Below are 21,846 nucleotides of genomic sequence, written 5' to 3'. Positions count from 1 at the left end.
ACAAAATGCGGGACTAGCTTCCTGCTAGAAACTTGGTCGCATGGTCAACTTGGGCCAACGTGTCTGTTTCCTTGCTCTATGTCTCTATGTGTGTTTGATGAACGTGTGTGTGGGCGAGTGTGGGTTTGAATTAAATGTTGCTGCTTGCGAATTTATAGCCGATTTTTATAAAGCGCAAATCAATGGTTTGTTACCACACGTTGAACACAGTTGTCGACGATATTTTTGAACAGCATCATGCAACAGTTTGTTACCACACGTTGAACATATTTGAAGGCAATATTTTTATCAGTAACTCGATTCAATGACATGTTTCACAAATGTTTTAATTCGGATCCTGTCTGTTTCATTGCAGGGAATGGAGAGCGACGATGGACTCCCGAACATTCGATTTTTAAAATATGCATTTCAGGCAAATTAATGATGTATTCCTGTAATTCACAGAACACCACCTCACAACAAAAGGTAAACACATTGACGGATCTGTCCAATTTAATTCAACAGAATCTTAGTTCATGCAGAATCTTGCACTTATCGCTTTGCAAGTATATGCACAATTTTCTGGTCAAAGTCTTTTTCCAAAAGTATGGGAGTCTAAAACCAGAGCGGATATTTTTTAGGCAAGAGGAGAGATATACTAAAGGGACCAGAGGGGCAATTTCTTTGTCAATCAGAGAGTGGTGAATGTCTGGAACGAGCTGCCGGGGCAGTAGTAGAGGCGGGTCCTATTTTGTCTTTTAAGAAACATTTGGACAGTTATATGGGAGACAAGTATATGGAGGGATATGGACAAAATGCGGGACTAGCTTCCTGCTAGAAACTTGGTCGCATGGTCAACTTGGGCCAACGTGTCTGTTTCCTTGCTCTTTGTCTCTATGTGTGTTTGATGAACGTGTGTGTGGGCGAGTGTGGGTTTGAATTAAATGTTGCTGCTTGCGAATTTATAGCCGATTTTTATAAAGCGCAAATCAATGGTTTGTTACCACACGTTGAACACAGTTGTCGACGATATTTTTGAACAGCATCATGCAACAGTTTGTTACCACACGTTGAACACATTTGAAGGCAATATTTTTATCAGCAACTCGATTCAATTACATGTTTCACAAACGTTTTAATTCGGATCCTGTCTGTTTCATTGCAGTGAATAGAGAGAGACGATGGACTCTCGAACATTCGATTTTTCAAATATGCATTTCAGGCAATTTAATGATGTATTCCAGTAATTCACAGAACACCACCTCACAACAAAAGGTACAGGCATTGACGATCTGTCCAATTTAATTCAACAGAATCTTATTTCTTGCATAATCTTGCAATTATCGCTTTGCAAGTATGTGCACAATTTTCTGGTCAAAGTCTTTTTCCAAAAGTATGGGAGTCTAAAACCAGAGCGGATATTTTTTAGGCAAGAGGAGAGATATACTAAAGGGAACAGAGGGGCAATTTCTTTGTCAATCAGAGAGTGGTGAATGTCTGGAACGAGCTGCCGGGGCAGTAGTAGAGGCGGGTCCTATTTTGTCTTTTAAGAAACATTTGGACAGTTATATGGGAGACAAGTATATGGAGGGATATGGACCAAATGCGGGACTAGCTTCCTGCTAGAAACTTGGTCGCATGGTCAACTTGGGCCAACGTGTCTGTTTCCTTGCTCTATGTCTCTATGTGTGCTGATGAACGTGTGTGTGGGCGAGTGTGGGTTTGAATTAAATGTTGCTGCTTGCGAATTTATAGCCGATTTTTATAAAGCGCAAATCAATGGTTTGTTACCACACGTTGAGCACAGTTGTCGACGATATGTTTGAACAGCATCATGCAACAGTTTGTTACCACACGTCGAACACATTTGATGGCAATATTTTTATCAGCAACTCGATTCAATTACATGTTTCACAAACGTTTTAAGTCGGATCCTGTCTGTTTCATTGCAGTGAATAGAGAGAGACGATGGACTCTCGAACATTCGATTTTTAAAATATGCATTTCAGGCAATTTAATGATGTATTCCAGTAATTCACAGAACACCACCTCACAACAAAAGGTACACGCATTGACGATCTGTCCAATTTAATTCAACAGAATCTTATTTCTTGCATAATCTTGCAATTATCGCTTTGCAAGTATTTGCTCAATTGTCTGATCAAGGTTCCCATGGATTCTCATTCCTCACGTTTTCATCTGAACAATCCTATGTGGAACACACATCTCCTCGTTTCTCATCGTTCCAATTTATCTTGCCAAAGCCTGGAAAAGATGAGTAGTCTTTGCGGTGATTGAATTGGAACAGACATGAATGGAAACGGTGCAGTCACCCCCAACTGCAGGACCATGGCAAGGCATTGGAGGAGGAGTTGATGGTCAAAACCTGCTAACGGCCGCTGACTGGTCAGACAGAAGGAGTGCATAGGAATCCAGTGTTGCTGGGGTTTACTTACAGCTCCGCACTCTCAGAGAGAGTATCATTGTGTCTCTGACTAAAGTTGTTTCAATACTAAGCAGGGAGAGGAAGACAGACTTCAGACACTCAAACATGGAGTTCTAGGGTACATACACAGGACTGAAGGGAGAGGCAAATAATCAAAGGTTTTGTAGAGGAAAGGACGGTGTCTTTAGAACAAATTGTATTGATCAGTAAAATGAAGGAGGGAGTTATTAACTTCAGGAAACAAAGTGGAAGACATGCCCCTGTCCACATCAACGGTGATGCAGTGGAGCTGGGAGGGAGCTTCAGGCTTCTAGGTGTCCAGATCAAAAACAATATGTTGTCTTCCCTCCACTTCGACCCTGTAGTTCAAAAAACCCATTGAGGCCTCTATTTTCTCAGCAGGCTAAAGAAAATTAGCATGTCTACTATGACACTCACAATTTGTTACTGATGCACCATAGAGAACATTTTTATATCCGGTGGTATCACAGGTTGGTATGGCTCCTGATCTGACCAAGAAGGCACGTAGCTACAAAACAGTCTGAACGTAGTCCTAGTCCATTACACAAAACAGCCTCCCATCCATTGACTCCGTCCACATTAGCCACTGCTTCGGGAAAGCAGCCAGCATAATCAAGCGCCCCACACATACCAGACACGGACTTTAAATTTAAAATTTACATCTTGAAAAATTACACGAAGCACATCAGATGTGCAAGTTTCAAGTACATCGGAAAAATGTATACAAAAGGCTGAAGACACGTACCAACAGACTCAGGAACAGCTTCACCCCTGCTGTCATCAGACGTCTGACTGGTCCCATCACATTTTAAGCTGATCTTTCTCTTCACCCCACCTGAAGCACAGTCGTATTTTCTGCACCCTATCCTACTCCACTATGTATTCTATGAACGGATGGTTTTAGCTGTGTAGCACGCAATAAAAAAAAAACTTTCTCCTGTATCCCAAGACATTTGAAAATAAGATGTCGAATCGGAGCTAGGTGACAACCATGATGAGGATTTTTTTAAATGATTGCCCTCTGGAAACTCAGAAGCTGAAAGTGAGATTTGAATGAAATGTTCCAGTTTAGGAATAGATTACTGTGATAAATAGGGAGGTTGATCTCCTCTCTGAGAAATAACACACAACAACTCAAAGAGAACTACCTCGCTGCATAATCTGTTAAAGAGTGTGTGAGAAGGGGTAATACCAGCGCTTCAGCAGCATTTACTGGTTAAATCAAAATAACTACCTGAGACTCACTCTGTAAAAGCTACAAGTAACGCTTTATTTATAGAACTAACAGTGAACAGGTTAACTAAACTAAGAACAAACATTCTAATGGAATGCTGTTTAGATAATTACAATTCTCAATGTTTGAAGAAAGAAAATATAATTCTTCGTGACTCGCAAATTTCAACCAAGTTTGTCGTCTTCCGAATCTTCTGTCATTTTCGCTGAGTTCTTCTGTCTTCACTATCGAAATAAGGCTATATTTTAAGTCATAAATGTGGCTGTTGCCCTGGCAGAAACAGTTGCCGGCTCTGTATCTCTCTCTCAAGCTGTGATCTGTGACAGAGGCTGTCTGACAGAATCAGTTGCTATCAGAGGCAATTGCTGTGAGAGGCAGTTGCTGTCTGACACAGTTGCTCTTTGGCTTTCTGAAGCTGGGAACTGGCTTCTATCCCCCTGGTGACATACCAAAATCCCTATAATAGAATTACTTCACAGGTCACGAAGACATCAAATTCAAATCTGATAGGCGGCAGTTATTCAAATATCTAGTTGAAAATGATTGGTTAAAATTCGAAAACAACCTATTTTCCTGGCAGTACTACTATCCTCACAATGCAATGTTCCACTCTAAGCTCTCTGTGTATTGCAGTTGCATCTGCATCTCTTTTACCTCTCTAAGCATAGCATGAAATCTACCTTTTTTAACAGGCCATGCAATTTCACAACTCTTAGCATTTTACAAGTTCTCTTAAAATTTTACAAACACTTACTTCACAATACCTCCCCATTAAGGAATAAAAATGAACTATCATCATGAAAAGACAACTTCATTTCTTTTTCTTTTATATTCGCGATAACACATCTGCAATAACATTTTCACAAAGTGCAACATGTCCAATCTGTAAATTAATTGCTTGTAACATAAGACTCCAACGAAATAGTCTGGCGTTCATGCCCGAGAATCTTTTCAGAAATGTGAAAGGATTGTGATCAGTATACACAATCATTTCTGATGCATTGTTTGCAATGTAAACACTAAAATGTTGTAAGACCATTACTAAACTCAAGAACTCATTTTCAATAGTTGAATATTTTGTCTGGTGGATATTGAGATTTATTTTGAAAAATAAGTGATTGGCCTGTCGATTCTACAATCATGCTCCTCTAACAACATAGCTCCAACACCTACATCAGTGGCATCGATGGCGACTTTAAAGGGTTTTAATACATTTGCTGTCTATAAACTAGGTACAGTGGTTAACACTGCATCCAAATTCTCAAATCCCTCCTAACATTGCACTGTCCATGTTCTTGTTTAACAAGTCCGTCAATGGTGCCACTATGTTTCTAAAGTTTGGTATTAATTTTCTGTAGAATCCGTTCAATCCCAAAAATTGCAGCACTTCCTTCTTCGATGATGGTCTTGGAAATTCCTCGATGGCCTTCGTCTTCACATTTCTCGGTGTCATCCATCCGTATCCAATGTCACTTCTCTTTTCACAAATTCTGCTTTCACCAAGTTTATGAACAACTTTCCCATCCGTGGTCATTCGAAGAGCTCTGCCAGATGCTCCACGTGATCTTTCTATGAATGATCACTAAATCATCCATGCAGACGACACAATTAGTCACTCCTGCAACAATTCTGTCCATAAGCATTTGAAAAGCAGCTGGTGTGTTTTCCATCCCAAAGGGCATTACTTTAAATTGTTACAGCCCATTTGGGGTTACAAAGGCTGAAACATATTTTGCTCCCTCTGACAAATGTATTTGCCAGTAACTGCAAAGTCGGTCCAACTTTGCGATGTAAGTAGCTTGTCTGACTTTTCCAACATAATACTCCAAACTTGGAACTGAATATGATTCAAATTTAATCACAAAGTTGATCTTCTGATGATGTATGCAGAATTGTTGAGTACCATCAGATTTGGAGAGCAACATAAGAACATAAGAAATAGGAGCAGGAGTAGGCCATCTAGCCCCTCGAGCCTGCCCTGCCATTCAATAAGATCATGGCTGATCTGACGTGGATCAGTACCACTTACCCGCCTGACCCCCATAACCCTTAATTCCCTTACCGATCAGGAATCCATCCATCCGCGCTTTAAACATGTTCAGTGAGGTAGCCTCCTCCACCTCAGTGGGCAGAGAATTCCAGAGATTCACCACCCTCTGGGAGAAGAAGTTCCTCCTCAACTCTGTCTTAAACCGACCCCCCTTTATTTTGAGGCTGTGTCCTCTAGTTTTAACTTCCTTACTAAGTGGAAAGAATCTCTCCGCCTCCACCCTATCCAGCCCCCGCATTATCTTATAAGTCTCCATAAGATCCCCCCTCATCCTTCTAAACTCCAACGAGTACAAAGCCAATCTCCTCAGCCTCTCCTCATAATCCAAACCCCTCATCTCCGGTATCAACCTGGTGAACCTTCTCTGCACTCCCTCCAATGCCAATATATCCTTCCTCATATAAGGGGACCAATACTGCACACAGTATTCCAGCTGCGGCCTCACCAATGCCCTGTACAGGTGCATCAAGACATCCCTGCTTTTATATTCTATCCCCCTCGCAATATAGGCCAACATCCCATTTGCCTTCTTGATCACCTGTTGTACCTGCAGACTGGGCTTTTGCGTCTCATGCACAAGGACCCCCAGGTCCCTTTGCACGGTAGAATGTTTTAATTTGTTTCCATTGAGATAGTAATCCCATTTGTTATTATTTCCTCCAAAGTGTATAACCTCGCATTTATCAACGTTATACTCCACTTGCCATATCCTCGCCCACTCACTCAGCCTGTCCAAATCTCTTTGCAGATCTTCTCCGTCCTCCACACGATTCACTTTTCTACTTATCTTTGTGTCGTCTGCAAACTTCGTTACCCTACACTCCGTCCCCTCCTCCAGATCATCGATATAAATGGTAAATAGTTGCGGCCCGAGTACCGATCCCTGCGGCACGCCACTAGTTACCTTCCTCCAACCGGAAAAACACCCATTTATTCCGACTCTTTGCTTCCTGTCGGATAGCCAGTCCCCAATCCACTTTAACACACTACCCCCAACTCCGTGTGCCCTAATCTTCTTCAGCAGCCTTTTATGGGGCACCTTATCAAACGCCTTTTGGAAATCCAAAAACACCGCATCCACTGGTTCTCCTCCATCAACCGCCCTAGTCACATCTTCATAAAAATCCAACATGTTCGTCAAGCACGACTTTCCCCTCATGAATCCATGCTGCGTCTGATTGATCGAACCATTTCTATCCAGATGCCCTGCTATCTCCTCTTTAATAATGGATTCCAGCATTTTCCCTACTACAGACGTTAAGCTGACCGGCCTATAGTTACCCGCCTTTTGTCTCCTTCCTTTTTTAAACAGCGGCGTAACATTAGCCGTTTTCCAATCAACCGGCACTACCCCAGAATGCAACGAGTTTTGATAAATAATCACTAACGCATCCACTATTACCTCTGACATTTCTTTCAATACCCTGGGATGCATTCCATCCGGACCCGGGGACTTGTCCACCTTCAGTCCCATTAGTCTACCCAGCACTGCCTCTCTGGTAACATTAATTGTATTAAGTATTTCTCCTGCTGCCAACCCTCTATCGTTAATATTTGGCAAACTATTTGTGTCCTCCACCATGAAGACCGACACAAAAAACTTATTTAAAGACTCAGCCATATCCTCATTTCCCACTATTAACTCCCCCTTCTCGTCCTCCAAGGGTCCAACATTCACTGTAGCCACTCTATTCTTTTATATATATTTATGAAAACTTTTACTATCATTTTTTATATTAACTGCTAGCCTAGCTTCATAGTCTATCCTTCCTTTCTTTATCGCTTTCCTAGTCTCTCTTTGTTGTTTCTTAAATTTTTCCCAATCACTTGTTTCTCAACTATTTTTGGCCATTCTGTACGCAGCTGTTTTTATTTTAATACTCTCCTTTATTTCCTTCGTTATCCACGACTGGTTCTCCCTTTTCTTACAATCCTTGTTTTTTGCTGGAATATATTTTTGCTGAGAACTGAAAAGGATCTCCTTAAAAATCCTCAACTGTTCCTCAGCTATCCTACCTGCCAGCCTGCTCTCCCAGTCTACCTTAGCCAATTCATCCCTCATCCCTCATCCTATCATTCTATCATATTTCCCTCTGTTCAAACAGAGGACACTGGTTTGGGACCAAACTTTCTCCTCTTCCATCTGAATCAGAAACATAATTGGTGTACCCTCCTCGCTTTGACTTGGCTGTTTGATGTTGTCTTCTTGCATCGCTTCCACTTCTATCTCGACCTGCGCTGCCGTTAAGAGAATTATACCAATATGGGTGTTGTTTTATTGGAACAGCATTCCCTACGTCAACCTCATGCACTATGACATTAGTTCTCCCCTTTCTATTTCGACATAGCCCTCATAGTATTGTAACTAGTCTTTCAATTCAGTTCTTAGTTCCTGAGACAGATGGCTCACTACATTATTACAAAGAACAAAGAACAGTACAGCACAGGAACAGGCCCTTCGGCCCTCCAAGCCCGCGCCGCTCCCTGGTCCAAACTAGACCATTCCTTTGTATCCCTCCATTCCCACTCCGTTCATTTGGCTATCTAGATAAGTCTTAAACGTTCCCAGTGTCTCCGCCTCCACCACCTTGTCCGGCAGCGCATTCCAGGCCCCCACCACCCTCTGTGTAACATACGTCCTTCTGATATCCGTGTTAAACCTCCCCCCCCCCTCACCTTGAACCTATGACCCCTCGTGAACGTCACCACCGACCTGGGAAAAAGCTTCCCACCGTTCAACCAATCTATGCCTTTCATAATTTTATACACCTCTATTAGGTCACCCCTCATCCTCCGTCTTTCCAGTGAGAACAACCCCAGTTACCCAATCTCTTCTCATAACTAAGCCCTTCCACACCAGGCAACATCCTGGTATACCTCCTCTGCACTCTCTCTAAAGCCTCCACGTCCTTCTGGTAGTGTGGCGACCAGAACTGGGCGCAGTATTCCAAATGCGGCCGAACCAACGTTCTGTACAACTGCAACATCAGACCCCAACTTTTATACTCTATACCCCGTCCTATAAAGGCAAGCATGCCATATGCCTTCTTCACTACCTTCTCCACCTGTGCCGTCACCTTCAAGGATCTGTGGACTTGCACACCCAGGTCCCTCTGCGTATCTACACCCTTTATGGTTCTGCCCTTTATCGTATAGCTCCCCGCTACGTTAGTTCTACCAAAATGCATCACTTCACATTCATCAGGATTGAACTCCATCTGCCATTTCTTTGCCCAAAATTCCAGCGTATCGATATCCTTCTGTAGCCTCTGACAATGTTCCTCACTATCTGCAAGTCCAGCCATTTTTGTGCCATCTGCAAACTTACTGATCACCCCAGTTACACCTTCTTCCAGATCGTTTATATAAATCACAAACAGCAGAGGTCCCAATACAGAGCCCTGCGGAACAGCCCTAGTCACAGGCATCCTGCCGGAAAAAGACCCTTCCACTACCATCCTCTGTCTTCTGTGACCAAGCCAGTTCTCCACCCATCTAGCCACCTCCCCCTTTATCCCATGAGATCCAACCTTTTGCACCAGCCTACCATGAGGGACTTAGTCAAACGCTTCACTAAAGTCCATATATACGACATCCACGGCCCTTCCCTCGTCAACCATTCCAGTCACTTCTTCAAAAAACTCCACCAGTTGAGTGAGGCATGACCTCCCTCTCACAAAACCATGCTGACTATCATTAATGAGTTTATTCCTTTCTAAATGCGCATACATCCTATCTCTAAGAATCCTCTCCAACAACTTCCCCACCACGGACGATAAGCTCACCGGCCTATAATTTCCCGGGTTATCCTTCCTACCCTTCTTAAATAACGGGACCACATTAGCTATCCTGCAATCCGCTGGGACCTCACCTGTTTCCCCTGACGAGACAAAGATTTGCGTCAGAGGCCCAGCGATTGCATCTCTCGTCTCCCTGAGCAGCCTGGGATAGATTCCATCAGGCCCTGGGGATTTGTCAGTCTTTATATTCCCTAAAAAACCTAACACTTCCTCCCTTGTAATGGAGATTTTCTCTAACGGGTCAACACTCCCCTCCGAGACACTCCCAGTCAGCACATCCCTCTCCTTTGTGAATACCAACGCAAAGTATTCATTTAGGATCTCCCCAACTTCTTTGGGCTCTGAGCATAATTCCCCACTTTTGTCCCTGAGAGTCCCATTTTTTCCCTGACAACCCTTTTGTTCCGAATGTATGAACGAAATGCCTAGGGATTCTCCTTAATCCTGTCTGCTAAGGACATTTCGTGACCCCTTTTTGCCCTTCTAATTCCTCGTTTGAGTTCTTTCCTACTTTCTTTGTATTCCTCCAGAGCTCCCTCCGTTTTTACTTGCCTGGACCTAATGTACGCCACTCTTTTCTTTATGACCAATCCCTCAATTTCCCTGGTTATCCACGGTTCTCGAATCCTACCCTTCCTATCCTTTTTTACAGGCACATGCCTATCCTGCAGCCCTAGCAACTGTTCTTTAAAACACTCCCACATGCCAGATGTGGATTTACCCTCAAACAGCCTCTCCCAATCAACGGCTGCCAAATTCTGCCTAATCCCACTAAAGTTGGCCTTCCCCAAATCCAACACCTTACCCTTGGGACACCACTCCTCCTTTTCCATCACTATCCTAAAGCTAACAGAATTGTGGTCACTATTTGCCACATGTTCCCCTAACAAAACTTTGAAGACCTGACCGGGCTCCTTCCCCAGTACAAGGTCCAGTATAGCCCCCTCTCTCATCGGAATTTCTACATATTGTTCCAAAGAACCTTCCTGTACGCATTTTACAAATGCCTCTCCATTCAGATTCCCAGCCCTACGCGATTTCCAGTCTATATCAGGCAAATTGAAGTCTCCCACTACAACAACCTATTTTCCCTGCACCTATCCATTATCTCCTGACATATCCGTTCTTCCACGTCACTTGGGCTGTTGGGGGGCCTGTAGCATACATCCAACATACTGACTGCGCCCTTCCTGTTTTTGAGCTCCACCACAGTGACTCGTTACACGCCCCCTCTGAATTATCCTCCCTCTGCACCGCTGTAATATGCTCTCTAACTAATACTGCTACTCCCCCACCTCTTTTGGCCCCTCCTCTGTCTCGCCTAAAACACTTGTACCCCGGAATATTCAGCTGCCAGTCCTATCCCTCTTTCAACCAAGTCTCTGTCACCGCAACCACATCCAAATTCCTCGTAAGCATTCAGGCCCTAAATTCGTCTGTCTTACCTGCTACGCTCATTGTACTGAAGGAGATGCACTCCAGTCCTCCAGGCCCAGTGAGGTCATCCTCCCCCAGAGTGCTCTTCTTCTTTGCCAGCCTTGTCCTGGCCCCAAGCTTGTCCCCAGCCTCTACACTTGTAGACCTAATTTTTTGATCCCCACCCCCCCTGCCATATTAGTTTAATCCCACCCGAATTGCACTAGCAAAACTCCCAGCCAAGATATTCGTGCCCTTCCAATTTAGTTGTGACCCGTCCTTGTACAGGTGCCCTCATTTCTTGAAAACTTCCCAGTGATCCAGGAATATGAATCCCTCCCTCCTGGACCAGTCCTTTAGCCAAGCGTTCAATTGTACTATCTCCCTATTCCTCGCCTCACTGGCCCTAGGCATTGGGAGCAGCCCAGAGATTGCCACTCTGGAGGACCTACTTTTTAGCCTATTTCCCAACTCCCTGAATTGCTCTCGTAGGATCCCCCTGCTCTTCCTATCTACGTCATTCGCACCAATGTGTACAATGACATCCGTTTCTTTATCCTCCCCTTTTAATAAACATCTTATCCGCTCGGAGACATCCAGTACCCCAGCACCAGGTAGGCAGACTACCATCCTGGAGTCCCGTTCGCACCCACAGAATCGCCTGTCCGTGCCTCTAACCGACGCGTCCTCCACCACTATTGCTCTCCTAATCCCTCTCTTTCCTTTCCGGACCACAGAGCCTGACTGTGTGCCAGTAACCTGGTCCCTGTGGCTTACGCGTGGAGAGTCATCCTCCTCCACACTGTCCAAAACAATATACCTGTTTTGGAGGGGTCAACCACAGGTGACCCCATCACTAATTGCTCACACCGCTCCCCTCTCACACCTGTCGCCGAGCCGTGGACAGCCACTGGAGTACTCTCTGGTACGTTACCCTTATGACCTTTACTCCTCCTAACTGTAACCCACGTGTCTTCCCCTGAGGCCCCGGTGTAACTACTTGCCTATAACTCATGTCTATTTGTCTCTCATTCTCCCTGACTAGACTAAGGTCATCAAGCCGCTGCTCCAGTTCCCTGACGCGGTCCCTCAGGAGCTGCAGTTCCACGCACCTGGTGCAATTGTGAACCTCCGGGCGGCTAGGTGTTTCCGGGAACTCCCACATCCCACACCGAAAGCAACACACTGGCCTATCACTCATAGCTACGCTTTTCCTTTATAGGAATGGAGAAGAAAAAACGTACCCCGCTTCGCCCTTTGCCCCAAAGCCCTGTGAGCCAAAGCCCTTACAACTTCTATTTCTGAAGGACTTCTTCATTATTCAATTGATTCAGAGGCACATCAACATCCACATCATCTGGATTTCATTCCTCACTCTGAGTGGCAGTAACTAAAACCTCTTTCTCTGTTTTCCTTTCCCTGCTGTCGTAGTACTGTTTTAGCAAGTTCACATGACACGTCCTGTACATTTTGTTCCTTTCTAGCATCTTTGCCAGATAATTAACCTGATTTAATTTCTTATCCATCTGATCGGGACCACTAAATCTAACTTTCAAGGCATCTCCTACCATTGGTAATAACACCAATACTTTAGCCCCACTCGCAAACGTGCGAATTTTAGATTTCGTACCTGTTTCTTGTTTCATTAGGTGATGGGCCACCTTGAAATGTTGTCTAGCTAATTCACCCACTCTGCTAAATCTTTCTCTCACTTCACATACATAATCCAACTGTGAGATACCTGACTTCAGACAAAAAACGTTTCCTTAATTAATTTTAAAGGACCTCTGACTTCATGTCCGAATATCAACACAAATGGAGTAAACTGAATTGATTAATTTGGTTCATCTCTAATAGCAAATAACATAAAGGGGATACCTTGATTCCAATTAGCGTCTGATGCCACCTTTCCAATGCTCCCTGGAATTCAGGGTGGTACATGCTTGAGGTAAAGTGTCTTATGCCAAAACTATCCATGACTCCTTAAATTAATGGGAGTAAAATTGGACTCTTGTTCTAACCGAATCTCCCTGGGGAAAACATAACGCGTAAAGAAAGCAATCAACTCCTCCACAACCTTTTTGCCTTGATATTCTGTGACGGAATTGCCTCTGGAAATCTGGTGGACACATCCATTAAGGTTGATAAAGACTGGTTCCCACTTTTGGTTTTAGGGAGAGGACCTACACAATCAATTACAATCCGTGTGAACGTTTCTTCAGATGCGGGAATTGGCATCAAGGCCGCTGGTTTTACCACTGCCTGCGTCTTTCTTACCACCTGACATGTGAGACATGTACAGGAAATTTCAACCACATCTTTATCTAATCCAGGCCAGTAAAAATGTTTCTGTATCCGAGCCTGTGTCTTCCTCATTCCTAGATGACCTCCTACATGCAATTTGTGTGATACCCACAATACTTGCTGTCTGTATTCTACCGGCAACATAGTATGGTGAACTTCTGCCCATTTGTCATTTGCACTAACCCGCCAACGTCTCCATTTCCACCTTAACATTTTATCCTTAAGATAATAGCATTCTAGAATACACTCTGATTCATTTTCCGTAAAGGCTTCATGATATAAATCCTTTATCATCTCAGCTTTCTGTTGTAACCACATTAATCTTTCAGAACTAAACACCTCTGCCCGGTCTTCTATCTGTTTGGGTTTTTCGTTTACCATCTCATCAAGCAGAGTGTCTCCTAACTGGATCTCAACTCATGTATCTGTCTCTTTTGTTCTTCCTTCCTCTTTTAACTAAAGGCTGTGGGATCTTAGCACCACACAGTCCGGAAAAAAAATCACGAGTATTTTCTTTTAACTCCTCAGTTCCCTGGTCCTAATTTGACTTCTCCACCACCATGAAGATTATTCTCACCTGTGCTCCAGCTATATTTTTTTCCGAGAATAACCCGTATTCCTGGAATAGCCACGTTTTCCATCATTCCCGCTATCCACTTCCCCAGACTGAATTGGACTCTCCAGCTTATTTACAGTAGGGAATAATACTCATCTCACCATTTATTCCACAGATTCCCACTCTCTCGGGCAATATTTCGAAAGGAGTGCAAATATTTTCATCTCTTACTATTAGTGTTATGACGCGGAGGTGATTTTTCTCTTTGTATGATTTTGGAACTACACAAAGGGATATACCTTGACACGTAATATTATACGAATGTGTATGAGATAGTAGGATGCAACTAGTTTCAGTAAATTAAAGCAGGATCAGACACTCTCTATCATGAACAATTAGCAGGTCTTTATTTTAAACTGATGACAACCTTATTAAAATAATTCATGGACTGAATAAGCTCCCCAATGGAATATTGTTCGAATATTCCAAGACTCATTCAGGAATAATGAAATAAATCCTAATGGAATATAGTCACAATCAAATAATGTAATACCAGGCGTCAGTTAGAAGTATGAACTTTCATCTGTTGCTTCCACCTTTGAGAGTTGGTATCTCTTTCTCTTCAAACAGTGATTTTCTGAAGATATACATATTTAACTGCAGGAATCTGTCTGAGAGCCTCGCCTCTCCTTCCTTCCGACTAAAGAGGTGGCAAGCTTACTCTAACAGTTATTTCCCCTTGTCTGTTTAAATACCTGGAATTACCTCAACATTCCTGCAAACTGAATGGCGTGAGGCGGCCAACAAACCTCACATTTCCATTCCATTAGCCCTGTCGCTGCGTACTTCCTTTAAACTCTTTGGTTCAATTCAAAAGCCTATTTTGCTATGTTGGAACACGGACTGCGAGGCATTGGATACAAATGTTGGAAACTTGCTTCTGCAGTTTGAAATCCACAGAAAGACATATGTTTTCTTCAAAGAAACAATGCTATATGATTTATTCTTTTAGTTTCAGGATTTCTTTTCAACATTTACATTTGTCAAACACCACAGTTTTAACCTTACATATGTAACTTCCTAACAGTGACATACAAGATCCTGTATCCATATTTTAACTTATTTACCTATTTCCCCTGCTCGACCTGAGTAACCCTTACCCAGACAAGTGAAGTGAAGATCGGGTATTACCTTCCTATCCAGCTCATGCCTAGGCTGTGCACTCCACTTCAGCTCCTCGACTTCTCTCAAGATTTTCATCACTGTTTTAACTAATCCCACTGGTTCAGCATCTTTTCCCATATGCTTTTTCCCTGTGCCTTTCTTAAGCCACCAGCACTTTGATTTTTTGTGTCCCACTTTATCACAGTGAAAACACCTGTGGTCTTTCACCTCTTTTCCACCTTCTTGGGTGTCTATCATCGCCGGTCATAATATATTTCCAGTATGGTTTACATTTCGTTTTTGATTGAAGGATCTACCTCTTTCATAATATCTATCCCTCACGGAATGAAATTGCTGTCGGAAGCTAGATTTCAACTTATGCACTAATGTGTATTCATCTGCCATCTCTGCAGCTCTTTTAGCTGTTACAACTTTATGTTCCTCATTATGAGTTCTTATCACTTCTGGAAGTGAGTTTTTAAACTTCTCCAGCAGAATAATGTCTCTAATAGCCTGATGTATTTTCTATCTTTAATGCTCTCAACCATCTCTCAAAGTTGTTCTGCTTAATCCTTTGAAAGTCAATATATGTCTGACCTGGTTCCTTCCATATATTTCTGAACTCTTTTCTCTATGCGTCTGGTTCCACTTCATAAGCTCTCAAAACAGCCTTGCTTACTTCTTCATGTTTTCCTGACACCTCCTCTGACAATGTTGCAAACGCCTCAGTCGCCCTGTCTACAGTCTTGGTCTGAATTAGCATTAACCACACCTCCTCTGGCCATTTCATCTATGTAGCCAATTTCCCAAATGAGATGAAAACGCCTTTTGCGTCCTTCTCATCGAAATTTGGTAATGTTTGGACATATTTGCACATATCCCTACTCGGGGGTTGGGTAAACTGAGCTTGCTGACTATCACTCCTATCTTGTACTCTTTCTCCTTTGATTTGAAGTCTTTTTTCTTCATTTTCCAACTTCACCTTTTCCAACTCAAACACGCTTTCTTTTGCCATTTCTTCTGCTAGGGCCTTCCATATTTCTCTTGCCCTTCTTTCTAACTCCAGCCTTTCAAATGTACTTTCTAACTCTAATTGTCTCACTTGCAATTGATTTTTTCTCGCTCCACTGCACTTGACTGTTCCTTTTCTTTGTAAGCATTTCTGTTTTGTTCAATGAATTTCATCCTGTCCATGTTTTCATTTGCCACTTTTGACATTCTTTCTTCAGAGTCATAGTTTTCGCTCCTGTTTTATACACGCCATGTCATTGTCAGGTTTTAAAAGCGTAATGTGAACAATTGGCCTTTGATACTGTTTCAAATTTTTGTGGGACAGAAACACATATGCAGAGCTTCATTAAAGTATACGGCTTTTACCATTGAAATTCCGGTTATACAGATTGCAGAGACAGACACCCGGCGTCTGCCAATCACGGGACCATAAGTCTACACAACAACAAAATCCTGCTCAGCTTTCGGCTTGAAGCCATTGATTTTTGATCATATCCAAAATACACTGCTAATTCTCTTCAGTTTTCTAACCTTTGCTTTCTGCCCTTAAAAGCAAGCATGCTAAACCCATTGGTAGACAAACCATTATTTGAGCTCAGAAAAAAGGAAGGAATAGCGGTAAAGTAAGACAATAGACATCTGTTTCTTACGAATTATCAACCTTGCATATCTGCTCTGCTTTGGCATGCTTTGCTGAAGGTGTAATACCTCGAAGCAGCATTAATCTTTGAGATCTGCACATTAGACCCAGATGCGCTATCGGAAAAGCCTTGATATGGGTTACATATCTTTTGCGTGTTTATGATGCCTTTCTCTTTACCAGAAGTTATCCTGAAATCTTGGTGATAGGATTTGCAATCTCTTGAATGCTTTTCAATGCAAATGGGCCATTTGTCCAGACAATAAATAGACTCTAATAACCTAATGCGTTGGATGATCATTAGAAATACTCTTTGGAATAGTTCAGTCTTGAAGGTTTTGTTGCAAGTGTGCATGCATTTCCAAATTCAAACAGGCAATTACATACAGCCGTCAGCAGGGAGCACTCAAGTCCATTTCAAATCAAATGTTCCTGCGGCATTCTTACTCAAATATATATAGAGTGGTAGTACATGACAAAGGGACGGGGGGAGAGACAGCGGCACCAGTTGTGTGAAGAGAGAGTGACAGATGGAGAGGGGGGAAGAGGCACGTTACGCTGTCGTGGCGGTGCATACTCCGAATGGCCTGCTTCTCCACTGTAGGGATTATATGATTCTAAGCTTAACTACAATCACGCAGACTCACCCGTTAAACAATAAGTGAGGGAATCTAAAGATGCTTTACACATTAAAGATGCAACGCGGCGATAATTGGCAGAGAATTTCATTGGAAGACTGGATTTCCTAAGTACAGGCTAACAAATCATTTCCAAGTCAAATCAGGTACGGCAAAGCCATTCCAACACAAAGAAGATACTGCGGTGAATTCCCAGTGATGTGGGAGAGAAATGGAAAATGTTAAAATTAGAACAATGCTCAATGCATTCTTGTCTCCCCCATTTTCAGCGCACTGTTGGCCTCAGGAAATGTTGACTGCCCAAGGAAGGGCTGCAAACATAGAACCATAGAAAATTCCAGCTCAGAAACAGGCCTTTTGGCCCTTCTTGTCTGTGCCGAATCATGTTTTGCCTCGTCCCACTGACCAGCACTTGGACCATATCCCTCCACACCCCTCTCATCCATGAACCCGTCCAAGTTTTTCTTGAATGTTAAAAGCATTTACCACTTTATCCGGCAGCTCATTCCACACTCCCACCACTCTCTGCGTGAAGAAGCTCCCCCTAATATTCCCTTTAAACTTTTCTCCGTTCACCCTTAACCCATGCCCTTTGGGTTTTTTTTTCTCCCCTGGCCTCAGTGGAAAAAGCCTGCTTGCATTCATTCTATCTATACCCATCAAAATCTTATCCACCTCGATCAAATCTCTCCTCATTCTTCGACGCTCCAGGGAATAAAGTCTCAACCTATTCAATCTCTCTCTGCAACTCTGCAACTCAAGTCCCGGCAACATCCTTGTGAATCTTGTCTGCACTCTTTCAACCTTATTTACATCCTTCCTGTAACTAGGTAACCAAAACTGTACACAATCCTCCAAATTCGGCCTCACCAATGCTTTATATAACCTTACGATAACACTCCAACTTTTATAATCGATACTCCGATTTATAAAGGCCAAGGTACCAAAGGCACTCTCTATCTGCAATGGGCATGGAGAGACATCGAGGTCAGACTTAGAACTGTGCCGAAATGAGAAAGGAAACATATTTCCAACTCACAGTGCAGACTTTGCAAAGACAAACACAGCCATATTTTGTTGCAATCTACCATCTAGTGGAGAATATCAGAATCGCACACACCCACACACACGCACATACAGTTGCAAATATATCCCTTATTGGAGAGTGTCAGAATCATACATGCACGTTTACCAATCTACAACCGAGTGGAAAATGTCAGAGTCACACAGACCTTTACCAATCTAATCCCTAATGGCGAATGTCAGAATCACACACTCACACACCTTTATCAATCAACCTCATAGTGCATAATTCCAGAATCACACACACGCACACACACACGGAGACAGATAGACAGACAGACAGACACACACACACACACACACCTTTGCCAATCTACGCTCTCGTGCAGAATATCGGAGTCACACACACACTTTTGCCAACCTATCCCTGACTGGAGGGTGTCCGAATCACACACACATCTTTACCAATCTACCGTCTTTCATATGCTTTCTCTATATGTAGATGCAGCAACACTTGTTGAGTCTTCCCATTACATTTTCGCATTTTTAAAACAAAATCATTCGTCCCCATTTGCAGTGTCCTGTCTGTTGTGTTTCATTTTTACTTCTGTTCAATATCCAGACATGGCCTCATGTGCACCCCGATTCTTCTATCCCAATCACACCACACCCCTCAGGAAGAAATGTTCCATTATTAATGTCCGTGTCTAACACTCTCTAGCTTCTAAACTCTGAAATCTCGTCAATAAACTTCTCAGCATCTGGTCATCTAATTACCTTCTTCATAGCTACTTTAAGGCTACCTCTTTGTGAAAGATTCTGGGCATCTGCGCTGTTATCGGTTTGCGAGGCCCTGGCCAGTTTTGCGTCAATTGGCACCGGCTCAATTTCTTTGGGCTGCATACACCATTTAGATCAATTGTTGTAAATACAATGTGGTTGTTGCTGGTGTGAAATGTTGGGCATGTCCATAGAAGGTCAGCAGAAAACCTAGATGAAGGCGCTGATTTCTGTTATTTTAAAATATGCATCAGTTCAGGGAATGGCGATGGAGTAATGGTAATGAGACAACTGATTCCGGTATTGCTTCGGGAACCCAGGTTCGAAACCCAATACGGAAGATGATGAATTTTGAATCCGGTTATAGACCTGGACCATGAAATGATTCTCGTTAAAGCCGACTTCATTTCCTAACGCCGTTTAGGAAGGAAATGCACAGGAACAGTGAATCGTCAATGTAAATCAATCCAGCAAGGGAGGAAATGACATAGTTATAGGTTCATGGAGTTTCACAGCAGAGAAATAGGCCATTTGTCCCATCGTGTCTGTCCAGGCCTTCAAGCAATAACATATTCAAAGCACATTTTGAAGCACTTTATTTATTTGTTCCAGTTCTCCGAGCCAACATTCCCGAATTACCATTTCCTCATTGAAAACCAATCTAAAGCTCCAAGTTCTATTGGAAAAACCATTTTTTTATGACTATTCTTTCTCATTTATGGAATGCCGGCTTTGCCCACACCTAATTGCCTTTCAGAAGGTTGGCGTGAGCTGCCTTGCTGAACCACTGCAGTCCTTATGGCGCAGACACATGCTATGTGTCCGTTGGAGTTTGAAGCAGTTAGGGAGCCAGTGAGGGAGAGAGTTCGAGGATTTTATCTCAGTTACAATGAAGTAACAGGGAGATGTGTCCTGGCGATGAATTTGGGAATTTCAGCGGTTGCTGTTCCCATGAGCCTTATTCCCTTGGCCTAATGGATGTCCGTGTTTGAGGAGTTGCAAGCTGTCGCCTAAGATGTTTTGCTGAGTTCCTGCTGCACAACGTGTCTATAGTGGGCAGTGCTGCCATTTGTAGTCGACGGTGGAACGAGCGAATGTGTATGGAAGGGGAGCCTATCAAATTAGTTGATTTATCCTAGATTTGTCAAGCTTCTGATGTCTTATTGAAGCTGCACTCACCAGTCAAGTGGAGAGTTGTTATTTGTGGGAGCTTAAATGGCAAATTATTTGCTATGTTTCCGACATTACAAGACTGGATGCACCCAGGGCCTGAAATTCACAATATAAATGCAGCACTATATCATTCACATTTCCGCTTGTGAGAGCATGCCGACTGCAAATTTTCCGAGATATTTGCTTTTTGTTGGTAGAATTTTTTGAAGCAACCATCACGTATCAAAGAGACATGACACAAGAGGAAACTACAATACAAAAGGAGAAACATTCCTTTCTAATGTATTGAATTACGTTTTTCCATGACACGCACGAACGGCTATGATCGATTGACTTTACAAGGCAGGGTAGAATTCAATAGTGCCGCAGGTGTTGAAATAATTTGAACAATCTTCAGAACTCTTACAGATCATCAATGCATTCATTGATGAGTCAGGGCACTTTAAGCTTCCTTAATTCTGTTCCAATAATCTGATCTGCAGTAACAAAGTTAACTTTAGTGCCCATAAAACTGTCAAATGGAGAAGTTCGGTGTGACATTGCAGCTGGATGTCAACGTTTCCACTTCTCGGGGGACAGAGGAAATCAGTGACATTATGATTCATTGTTCACGAGCTGTGTTATATTTTTGGATACCGGATGTTCATCATTTGGCCTCCTTCTCCATTGAGTTCCTCATTTTTCAAAGGGCAAACGATACAATTTTAGCTTTGCTTCTTATCTACTACTCTTTTTGTTAGCCCGCTGTTGCTCTACAGTAATGGTGTACAATCCCTGAGAACATTATCTTTACGATCGCCTTGTCTTCAAAACAAGCAAACCACCTTATCTATTGCAAGTTATCTCACACTATATTGTATTGCTGTGTAGCCCAATTTTCCCTATTCCTATCATGGGCTGCACGGTGTCATACTAGTTAGCACTGCTGCCTCACAGCGCCAGGGACTCAGCTTTAATTCTGGTCATGAGTGACTGTGTGCAGTTTGCGCCTTCTCCCCGTGTCTGTGTGCGTTTCCTCCAGGTGATCCGGTTTCTTGCCGCAGTCCAAAGATGTGCAGGTCATGTTGATTGCCATGCTCAATTGACATGGTGTGGGCGGGGGTGCGGGAGGGGGGTGGGCGGTGGGAGGGAGGGCGGGTGGTGGCGGGGGTGATGGTTGGGGGGTTAGCAGGATAAATACGTGGAGTTGCGGGGCTCGGACCTGGGTGGGATTGTTGCAAGATCAATGGCCCGAATGACCTCCATCTACACTTTCGCGATTCTATGATAATTCAAGCACCAGTAATATTAGAGTAACTGGAGATCGTGTATGGGTCATGGAGGCTTGAGAAAGTTTTGCCACCCGTCATGGTCCGAAATTGCAGGATAGATTTCTATTACAAAACGCTTCTGTTCCTGAGTTTATTGTGAGAAAGACACAGGTTATGAACTGCCTTGCAATGTTCATGATTGCAACACGTCAGAATTGATGCCAGAGCCCATATGTCAACCAATCATCACTCTCCTCTGGCACAGCACAAATTATTGTCACACCGTTACTATGGCTAATTTCTTGTGAGCAATCCTGATGAATGCAAGGCATAAAAACTTCCATAGGAGGCAGATTTTGTT

At 43.1% G+C, this 21,846-nt stretch overlaps 1 protein-coding gene across 1 annotated transcript in view; it reads right to left on the bottom strand.

The window, feature by feature from the left end:
* The window catches only part of LOC144494055 (Fc receptor-like protein 5), a 116,112-nt gene extending 100,884 nt beyond the window's left edge, over positions 1 to 15,228 (bottom strand). Inside the window, exon 1 of the mRNA XM_078213633.1 lies at positions 14,934 to 15,228. Coding sequence (XP_078069759.1) covers positions 14,934 to 15,228 — 295 coding nt within the window. The remainder of the gene's footprint in view (positions 1 to 14,933) is intronic.
* Positions 15,229 to 21,846: the final 6,618 nt, after the last annotated feature.

Source organism: Mustelus asterias, chromosome 5 (genome assembly GCF_964213995.1).
Source record: "Mustelus asterias chromosome 5, sMusAst1.hap1.1, whole genome shotgun sequence".
Lineage (NCBI taxonomy): Eukaryota > Metazoa > Chordata > Chondrichthyes > Carcharhiniformes > Triakidae > Mustelus > Mustelus asterias.
The sequence above is the reverse complement of the archived record's forward strand: the minus strand, read 5'-3'. Positions and strand labels throughout refer to the sequence as shown.